The sequence below is a fragment of the Rhinolophus hipposideros genome (assembly GCF_964194185.1).
Source record: "Rhinolophus hipposideros genome assembly, chromosome: 5".
NCBI lineage: Eukaryota > Metazoa > Chordata > Mammalia > Chiroptera > Rhinolophidae > Rhinolophus > Rhinolophus hipposideros.
In genome coordinates, this window is record NC_138051.1 from 21,804,455 (window position 1) to 21,815,449 (window position 10,995).

Consider the following 10,995-nt stretch of genomic DNA (forward strand, 5'->3'; position numbering starts at 1 on the left):
GGAACGCTTGTGCACTGTTGGTGGGATTGCAGATTGGTACAGCCCCTATGGAAAACAGTATGGAGGTATCTCAAAAATCTGCAAATGGAACTACCTTATGACCCAGCAATTCCACTCCTAGGTATCTATCTGGAGAAATTCAAAACTCTAATTCAAAAAAATTTATGCACTCCTATGTTTATTGCAGCACTATACACAATACCCAAGACATGGAAACAACCGAAATGCCCATCAGTAGATGACTGGATTAAGAAACTGTGGTACATTTATACAATGGAGTATTATGCAGCCATAAAGAAGAAGGAAATATTACCATTTGCAACAATATGGATGGACCTAGAGAACATTATGTTAAGTGAAATAAGTCAGACAGAGAAAGACAAATACCATATATACTCACTTATCTATGGAATCTAAAGAAAAGAATAAATGAATGAACTAATCAGAAACAGTCTCAGAGACAGAAAAAACTGAGGGTCGCTAGATGTGGCGGGGAGGGGGATAAGGGGGAAGGAGAGGGGATTAGAAAGCAGTCGGTAACAAGATTGCCACGGGGATACGAAAGCCAATTTGGGGAATGTAATCAATAACGTAAAGATTTTGTAGGGTATCCGATGTACACTTGTCTCATTAGGGAGACCACCGCAGGATGATGTCGATGCCTGATCACTGCACTGTACACCTGAAGCTAAAGTTGAACAATAATGAATGTCAACTATAATTTTATATATATGTATATATATGTGTGTGTGTGTGTGTGTGTGTGTGTATTTATATATAGTTAGAAGCAGAGTACAGCATTAGGAATAGAGACAGTAGAAATGTAATGGCTGTGTCAGTGGGGTAGTGGATGGGGGAAGGAGGGTTGTCACTGTATGAAGGATATAAATGATAACAGTCTAACTATTACATTGTTTTGTGCACCTGAAACTAATTTTAAAAAATAAAAAGAAAAAAAAACAAAGAACCAGTCTTACTTGTTTTTTATTTTCCCCATTGCGACTTACTGACATAGTTCTATTTTCTTTATTCCTAATGCTGTATTCTTATACATTTTAGTATTTTATTGTGTATATGTCTTAACTTCTTAAATTCTTTGTGGAATGAGACTAAATGTTCAAAAAATAAGCATTAATAAAATACAGGAAGATAATACTACTTTCTCTTTGGTGCCTACTTTCTACTGCCCTCTGCAGGTAGAAGGAAAGAATAGTGAGCCACAACCCATTACTGTACTACTTACAGTAATGTCCAGGTGATCCTTACCCAACAGGAAATTTAAAGTAATTGGTGATCTTTGAGACGTTGACCACTACCAGCCAGAATCCATCTATTCACAGGAAGGATTTCCCAATTTGCTAAAATCCCTTCACTGTGGAAAGATCTCTGGGAACCATGTACCCTATTTTCAAGAGCCTTTCCTATCTCCTTCTCCCATATACAAATGGACATCAAAGTCCCCTTATTCTGGGTCAAGGCTCAGGACCTCTATGTGCAAGTTCCTTCAAGCTCTGTAAAAGTTGAGCCTGGAAGTGAAAGAGAAAAGAGACTCAATAGTTACAATGACATAAAGGTGCAGACGGTGCAACTTGTCTGCGCTTTACAAATGTCAACAAATGTAGGAACCCCTGCAATGCAGCAATCAAAGATAATGTGAGATTTTGCTTTTTGTTTTTACAAAAAGTGTAAGGCAGCTGCAAGATAACCAGCCAACAGGCAGCTTAATTTTGTGTAGAAAGGACCATTGATTACACATGGATTATTTTCTTCCGTTACACTACTTTGTATGGATAGCAACACAGTCAGTGATGTCATCTTCTAAAGCAACAGACCCGAATGTATAGGCATATTGTGCCAACTGAGCCCAAATCAATGACCTGGGTAATGCAATCAGGGTAACACTATTATTTCTCATCGAAATCCTCCAAACCCACAGAAGAATAATGCTAATCTGATGCATGTCTGAGGAATATTTTATGTGGGAAAGAAAATCAAACCCTTGTTTAATTTTATTTACATTCTTATCCGTACTTACAGGAAACACATCACAGAATTTAATATCCTTATGTGCAATCAGAATGTCATTTTATTTTTGTATTAGTTGCAAGTTAAAAAGTTTATTAACAATCACACCCTTTCTTGGATAAGAATATTTTTAGCGAGCATGTTTGCTAAAGGATTGATCTCTAAATGTGTATTCACATAGCATACCAATAACCTTTCCACAACTGCAGGGTCAGAATGATTTATTGCATCCCTGATAGAAGAGGCAGCGTTGTTTTGTTGTCTGGGGTAAGGAAATGTTTGAAAGATTTATAGCTTTTAGTTCCTTCTTATATTTTGTTATTCAATTGATTCATTCTATTTACCTATCTTCATCATGGGCGTAACAGGGACTTAAGCAAATTTAAAAATTGGCAACATCTGGAAACTTAAGATTCTGAGCTGAAGAATGTTTCTTTAAAAGGTGTGTAGGCAAGAGATCGAACAAGTCTTTTAATTCGTTTAAAAACGATGATCGCCTTCTACACAGTTGGGTAGGTCCTGTGCAGTGGGTAGTACATTGAAGACTGTACAGCCGGGTCACCCGAAAGCCAGGCAGAAGCTCCGCCTCCACGGGGGCGGGGCCACGGGCTGTCCGGACGTCCCTCCGGCGCGCCGCGCTCCATCCTTCCTGCGCGCGGCCTGAACCCGTCGGATCGACACGCAGACTAGAGCCATGGCTGAGAGCGGCCGGACACCTCAGGCCCGGGCGATCCTGCAGCAATGCCTGCGCGCCCGGCTGCAAGTACGCCCCGCCGAGGGCGACGCCCCGGCCCAGTGGGTGGAGGTAACGTCGGCCCCGCAGCTCGCGTTATCCTCCGGCGTGCAGGGGCGTTCGTTCCGCGTGGTCTCGCTGACGTGTCCCCCCGCCCCCGAGTCCGCCTGCGAGCCGGCCACGTGGCACTAGCACCACAGTGGCCTGCCTGGCTTCTCCTGTGTGCTCAGCCCTGCAGCGCCGTGCCCAGCTCCTTCCTCGAACTGATTCCTCCAGAGGAAGAGCATGTCCCACGTTTAGGACCGCGGGCATTGGAACATCCTCTCACCCGCCGCCTACCTGCGCTCGGGGTCCTTTAGACCTAGTAGCGCCAAGACCTCTCGCTTCCAGAGCGTGGGCTTTGCCACGCCCTTCGCCTTGCTGTGCTGGGATAGGTCGAGCCTGTAGATTAGATTTGTTGCAAACAGTCCAGATCTGTTTCGATTGTTGTCAACATTTCAAGATTGGGTTTGACGTGAGCTCCAGATCCCTCGATTTCCCAGTTACATTGACCGCAGCTAGGTCTTGGCATAGAAATGAGATTTTCCACGAACCAATTCAGTTTTTCAAGGAACTTGTAAAAGTTTGACTTACCTTCAAATGGAAATACAGGCCAATGCTTTTATAATAACGTCTTGTTATCAAACACATTTCCTCCAAAGAATTTAAAACATTTTACACCAATACGATTTCCTTCTACTTGCATATTTGCCTTTTTAAGACGGCCTGCCCCCAATCAATGCAGAAACAAAATGCTCTGTAAGATGCCTGACTTATTTTTGGACTAAGATGAAGAAAAAAGCTAGTTCATAAGACTTTTGGAGGTACCCAGGAACTTTTAATGTAGAAGCACCTTGTTCATTCATCTTAGCTGCTCTGTTTGGTCCCAAGTCTAGCATTTCTTAACACAATCATAGTATTTTACGTGCTACCCACAAGCTAGGATACGTGGATGATTCTTCTTAAATCAGAACGTGGTATCCTCTGCTTAGAAATATTTATAACCATAAACGTTCCTATATTTCCCCGCTTCTATTTCTTTCTCAAAAATCCATATTTCTTTATTGTTGTTAAAGCCTTTTTTGAGGTCTTCATTTCTCTATTTTGAAATTTTATTCTTTTTGTATTTGCAATCTTATCCAGAAAATTTCCTATTTTTATAGTTGCCTCGTGGGACTATAAATCTCAAAGTATTAATCATTTAGGTTTCTTCCCACGCTTCTTTATCTTTTTATATTCTTCATGTCACATCTCCTTGTGCAAAATCACAGATATTTTATTGCAGACTTCCAAACTATCATTCTGTGTTTATAAACTTTAAAAGCTATTTCAAAGCTTTCGCTTCCACTCCCACAGATGGTTAAATTAGTATAAAGAGATAATAAAAAAGTAAATTCTTTCCTGTTCTCAAGCATTCTCTTCCCTATTAAAATTTCTAATTTTTTGAAAACATTGTTTTAATTGTCAAAAGGTTTAAGGTTACTTTGCATTTTCTTAGTTTCATTCATTTAGAGCTTTGCTGTCATAGGCTAATGTTTTTCTCCTTGAACTTTTTAAAGTTATTGTGAGAATTATCTGTACTTTCCTACATGTTTGAAGTGTTTTGTAGCAAAAGAAGCCACAAGAGAAGTGATTCTGACTTGAAGAGGGGAATGTGTAGGTCACAACTTAAGATCTATTATTGGAATAAACTAGAAGAAAATACCTTGATGAGATAGTGTGATGAGTGTAAAGAACAGGTGTCCATTTCTGCAAATAGCTACTTAATTATGACATTGCAAGTGTCCAAATATGAATGTGCTTCGGATCTTGCCTTGTGCTGAAATAATCCCAGTGGAGAAACCTGTGAGAATGGTACAGATAGCTGTCATTCAACCTGCCAGCCCCTTATTATGAGTGTGCATTGGAGGCCTTTGCTTGTTCCAAAAGCACAATTGCACTTTTTAAAAACTACTTATTTTCTAGGTAAATCAGGTGTGAGTGCAGAGCTGCAGTTATATTTACATAGAAGACAATTTAGGTAACACATAGATTCTGTAAGATACAATTGAAGCTAAATGCACCCAACAGATAAATTGAGTTCCTACTATGTACAAAACAGTCTGTAAAGTGCTTTGGGAGTGAAAGTGTAAAATGAATTTGTTCTAGCCCTTACGTTTATTTTTACTTACCCATTTAATAAACTCTTATATAATTCTTACTTTGAACCAGGCACTGTTTTAAGCACCTTACAAATATTAACTCATTTAATCTTAATAATAGCTCTTGGACTCAACAGAGTGAATCTGCAAAATCAAAAAATTAATGACTCACTCAGCAGTAAATCAAACTCATTTACCAATTGTCCTTTTCCGTATAGTCTCTATCTTATAAGAACTAATAAAGAAATATCCAAGTCATTATATAAAATAAATAATCTTATAGTCCTGGTAATAATCACATGATGTAGAACTTAGCATCATAAATGTAATTCTCAAAGCCTAATCACTATGTTTATTTAAAGCATTAACAATAACAAGAAATAATTGGACAGTTTCTTGGAGTTTATTGAAATAGAATCAGGCCCTTATTTTCATGATCTGCAAGTAAACGGATAAGGAGAGTGATGATGTCAAAGGATATACTAGTCACACTGTTGTTTATCCATCAGTCATGTAAGATATAATGTGAATTCATTTGGTGGGAATAAATGGAGTCCTGCAAACTAAATGTTTCGAAGTCTGTCAGCCTTACTTAAGGGAAAGGAGGCTAGTTTATAGTCCCAATATTTTTGTATTAGAAGTAAATATTTGAAGGTAAAACGGTCTTCACTGCTTTTGGCTGTATTTGAAACTTAATTTTTGAAAGAAATGATAACTGAGGTGATTGAAATTGAAACTGATTTTGAGTATGACGTAAATCAGTACTGTAAATCAATATTGTAAAAATTTAATTCTCCTCTTTTGCATTTAACCTCTGTAACAGTTGTGAAATGTTACTTCCCTCTATATAGAAGTTCCTTACTAATCTGAGCTTGCTGTGGTGATTTTTCGTAGGTTCAGAGAGGATTAGTGATTTACGTGTGCTTTTTCAAGGGAGCTGATCAAGACCTTCTTCCCAGAATGGGTACGTGTTTGATGTTTCTTTTTTAAGAAGGAGAATGTATAGCAACACATAAATGAATTTCCAGGAGGGGCAAAAGGCACTATCTTAAATTGTTCTGATATGCATGTTGTAAATGACTTAACTCTGTACTGTTGTGGGTTTTAGCGATTTGCCTATTCCAAAGTTTAAAGTAGGAAAGTGTGGTGGAATTCTTTTAAAACACCTGCAGCTTATAGATGGCTTATAGAATGGTTTAGAAGAGTATATACATACATACAACACACTGCTATTCAGCCAGGGATACAGAAACTTGTTGGAAGCAGGGTGGCCACATAGGGAGAAACAGATGCTGCATTTCTTAATATAGTTTTCTTACCTCCCAGAGTCCCTAATGGGCATGTAGGTGAAGCTGTGTGTGTACAAAATGTGGGTCCCTTCAAATCTGGGCAGCTCAGCTTTGCATTATTATCATGGAAGAATTTACATTAACCATTTATGCATTTCTTTGTAGGAAATGTGTATAAATATAAGGTTCAACTGATTCTTGAACCAAGCTCAGTGTCATCACATCTACGCCTCTTCCAGGGGCAGAGAAAGCAGAGTCATTGTTCAGGCATCTCTGAACAATACTTTACCTGCCTGCAGCTTTCCAGGATAGTCCAGAGCACTGCACATTCTTTCTGATAATTACATAGGTTCAGATATACCAAATCAAATCATATACTATCTCAAGACGGTATATGATATAATGGTTATGTCCAAAAAAAAAAAGAAATGCCTGAAATAATGGAGCCATCCCGAAGATTGGAGACAGGTTATATTCTCTTTATTAGTAAAGGACAGCATCTATTAGTTCAATTAATGTGAAATATAAATTACACAGGTGGGTAATTGAAGCATGCAGAAGTTAACCTAGAAGAGCTTCAAGTAGTGGAACTCAAGGCTGAATAGCCCAGTGAGGAACAGCTTGGACAGAAGGCTCCTAGAGGGAATTTTATGCTGAGACATCAAACATGTTTGACAACTTGTCAGAGGATGAAAACTAGAAAGGGCCTACAATAGCTGAGGATGGAAAGCCAGTAACTAATGGTCTAAAATTTGAATTTGGAGGATAATAGAGAACTTTGAAGGGTTTAAAGAGAAAATGAAAGGAGGGCTCCTATTATAGAGGATGATTTCCCAGGACCTAATGTGTCGGTACTGGACATTCTGTCCATTTTCCTGAGTTAATTCTTCATTAACCATAAAAAAATATAGTAGAAGGCTTCAATAACAGGAAGAGAATTTTTGTCATTGTGACTTAAGACTGACTTCCTAAAGTTGTTTCATGTATTTTTAAATGGATCTAAATCATAATAAGATGAAACGAACCAACCACATCCAAACTGCATTTCGTTATAGTAATTAAATCCTATGTGCTTCCATATGTCTTCCTGACTTCACGTTGAAGACATGCGTAAGATGGTGGTGAATTAAAAACACTGAGGAAGTCCACCTTAACTCTGTTAGTGGGTAGTCTAGCACGAAGCTTGATGTGTCATGATTCTCAGTAAAGAACTATGACTCTAGGGGTGGCCGGTTAGCTCAGTTGCTTAGAACTCGATGTTCATAATACCAAGGTTGCTGGTTCAATCCCCACAAGCTGCACCCTCCACAACTAGATTGAAACAACTACTTGATTTGGAGCTGATGGGTCCTGGAAAAACACACTTAAAATAAATAAAAGATTAAAAAAAAGTTTTTTTTAATTGTGACTCTAAGAATCACATTCTGCTATTGTGAGTTACAAGCAAAATAAATCCATTTATTACTGATAACATTAGTTTGGACTTCCTTCTATTCCAGGAGGCAAAGTAAACCAGTGTGATGGGATTCTCTTAAACCCTACCTTGTATTTATTACATGGATTCAGATCTTTCCAATCAAATCATGTCCATAACAGCCAATTATATCCATAAAGTCTGAAATAGTGTAGCTAACATAGAGATGTGCAGAATCTTCCTCAATTCGTCTTCAGTATAATTGGACTGAGATCCAGGGACCTGTCAAAGCTTAACTTCCGGTATACATCACTAGAGGTACTTGATTGATAACCTGTCTTAGGATCTTTGAGTTTTCAGCATGCCATTAATTGATGATCTCATTTTAATTCTACTTACATTTGTATTTGTATTGTTTAATTCTACATACTGATATTTGTATACCAACAGCATTAAGTGAATTCTCAGTTATAGCCAGTAGAGGGAAGTGTGCTTGAAAGTATAAATTGTACTTAACCTCTGGCCTATTATTCCAAAATTGCCTCCTTGGTCTGTTATTTGCGTGAGGCCTGGATAGCTACATAGTGACTTCCATTGGAATGAAGTGCTCTAGAGGTTTAGTTTCCTTAGAAGCAACCAATAAGGACTGCTGGCTGTAGCAAAGTCCTATTTGTAATAGAGAATATTAGAGGTATTAGTTATTAGTTAGGTGAAAATTCGTAGTGTTTAATGTATAGCTTAGGAATTCATTTGGGTTCACCGTGGAGGTTTTTTACCAGATTAATTCTGTGATTTGTAGAGTGGAACAACCATACTGAATCCTTACTAATGTTTACTACAGATCCTGTAATAATTGAAATCATTGATTACCCCTGACTACCTCACCAGAAAGCATACCTTTTCAAGCCAAATTTTTGGGCAGGAGTGTGAGGTTTATATAGTTTCTTTTACCATTTGCCCTCTCAGGGCAAGCAGAAGCTATTTATACCCTTTATGGAGGTAGAGAGACCCTAAGGCTATTTATATTAGGCATTTCTGTTTATTGTTTTGAAAATGGCTAAAGTTGAGATGTAAAGGTTTTCTAAGTTTACATTTTTAGTTAACATAGATATTTATGATGATTTTGATATTTATTAGCTATAAGAATATAATTTCATAAGTGCCATAGAAATAATACCATGTCATCTTATATGTATATGAAGATAAGGCTAGTAACTCTAAACTTTTTAATTTACTTTTTAAGTTGTAACAATGAGTTTCTGATAATTCTTGCTTTCACCTTTACTCTTCTCCCCTAGGTTAGATTTATAACATTATTAGTCCATATTTATAGTGCCTTTGAAGTTGTGAAATTGTAAAATCAGCCGGTTTATAAGGGGACTGACCCCAGAACCTTTGTCTTAGCTTAGAACTCTGGGCAACTAAGTTTAAAATATAATACATACACTAAGATTTTTATTTAGTATTCTTTCTTATAAAGCAGAATTTGGTGTGAGGAAGATTTATCATGGTCTTTTTCTAATGAGATTTTCTTATGAAATATAAAAAGGAACAAGAAGGCAAAATCTTCTCATGTAGCCCCTGGGACAACAATATTTTGAGGTTCCAGTATAAGTTAATTTAGGCCTTTCTGGATGAACTTAATTGTTAGATCTTACCTGCCAAGTCACATTTAAATCATTGCCATTTTCTGCATGAAATTTGCCTTGTTTTTCATGTTTAGGTAATTTAGCTTAATGAAACGGTTTAATATCTAAACAGAGACTTTGGGTGAAAAACCTGAGCTTACAAACTGGGTTTTAAATACAAGATTTGCCGACGAGAAAATTGTTGGTTTTCTTCAGTTTTTTTCTTTGTTTTTCACTTCAAAATATTTTCTATTTCTTCCCCACCCAGTTAATACATTGTTAAATGTGAAATTAAGTGAAACAGAAAATGGCAAGCACGTCTCTATATTGGATCTACCTGGCAACATTCTTATCATCCCTCAAGCCACTCTTGGGGGGAAAGTAAAAGGAAGAAATATGCAGTATCACGCTAACTCTGGAAAAGAAGAAGGGTTAGAACTTTATTCGCAATTTGTGACTCTGTGTGAAAAAGAATTAGCTGCTAACGACAAGTGTGCCGAAGCTGGGGTTGTGGTTGAACATGGCACTTACGGGAACCGGCAGGTGTTAAAGCTGGATACCAATGGACCGTACACACACCTCATTGAGTTTTGAAAATTAAAAGTTAGTTTCTACAGTTGTTTTGTGGTATTAAATGATCTGATCTGTAATCAGACTTTCTTCCCCTTCTTGAATACACTAATCTGCAGCATTTTCAGACAAGGAAATCCTAAATTCTATCCATAACTCTGCAACCTACTAACTTTGCCAGGCAAGTAAACTCTAGATCTCAGTCATCTCTCATTCTGCTTTCCCCTACACTTTGGCTTGAAATTTTGAAAATTGCTTTCTATTCACTTTATGGTCGTGTGGAAATGTTCTTAGAGAGCTGTATTTAAATATTTTACAATGAGGAGTTTTGTACGATCAAGAAAAATATATTTCTTACACCTTCAAATGTATGTAATATGTAATAAAAGTAACTGTATTAAAATTAGGTAAAATCCAGCACAAACCAATTATAATTTTGTCAGTTTTGTTTTACTATTCTATATTTTGAATGAAAGAATATGCAATTTACTATTCCTTTTAACATCTATGAAAATTTAATATAGAAATGTTATTGGGCATTATAATATTACTTTCTAAAATATTAATTTAATATAGAAATGTTATTGTTATTAATGTTAATGTTATTAATATTAATTTAATATAGAAATGTTATTGGGCATTATAATATTACTTTCTAAAATATGCTTTAGAATATTTTAAGAGTCTTTAGTTGAGACAGGAACAAGGAACAAGGGGATTAAAAGATGTTTTTATTTAACATACCAGTGGGTTAATATTGTTTCTCATTTTTGTACCAAAACAATGTATGTCTCATTTTTTATCTTTGGATTTTAAAAGTTACTGCTTCATGATGTTAGTGTTAGTTCATAATTTTTTAGCAAGCTCCTTTCTTGTTGATTTAGATATTGCTATAAAAGGAAGAAAAAGGGAAGCTTTCTACTGGAATTATTTGAAAAGAAGCTCACTTGCTCATTTCCATGCTATCTACTTAATGATTTTGTGCTAGTGCCATTTTTTTCTATTAGTGAATGTTTGTGTCCCCTCCCCCATTCATATGTTGAAGTTCCCCAGTGTGGTGGTATTTGGAGATGAGGCCTGTGGGAGGTAATTGGGGGTAATGAGGTCATGAGAGTGAAGCCCTCATGATGGGATTAGTGTTCTCCTAAGAAGAGAC

General features: G+C 36.9%; 1 protein-coding gene across 1 annotated transcript; it reads left to right on the forward strand.

Moving 5' to 3' along the window:
* The first annotated feature begins 2,676 nt into the window (after positions 1-2,676).
* On the forward strand, positions 2,677-10,265 carry DTD2 (D-aminoacyl-tRNA deacylase 2). Its single transcript, XM_081048347.1, has 3 exons — positions 2,677-2,830; positions 5,833-5,902; positions 9,538-10,265. Exons 1-3 carry the CDS (start codon positions 2,720-2,722, stop codon positions 9,861-9,863), a joined length of 507 nt encoding a protein of 168 aa, XP_080904473.1. The 5' UTR covers positions 2,677-2,719; the 3' UTR covers positions 9,864-10,265.
* Positions 10,266-10,995: the final 730 nt, after the last annotated feature.

Bases quoted from the DNA above. Each gene is read 5' to 3' on its own strand.
- DTD2 (XM_081048347.1), top strand. From the start codon at position 2,720: ATGGCTGAGAGCGGCCGGACACCTCAGGCCCGGGCGATCCTGCAGCAA. The intron at 2,831-5,832 runs GTAACGTCGGCC...GATTTTTCGTAG, and splicing joins CCCCGGCCCAGTGGGTGGAG to GTTCAGAGAGGATTAGTGAT. The intron at 5,903-9,537 runs GTACGTGTTTGA...TTCCCCACCCAG, and splicing joins AGACCTTCTTCCCAGAATGG to TTAATACATTGTTAAATGTG.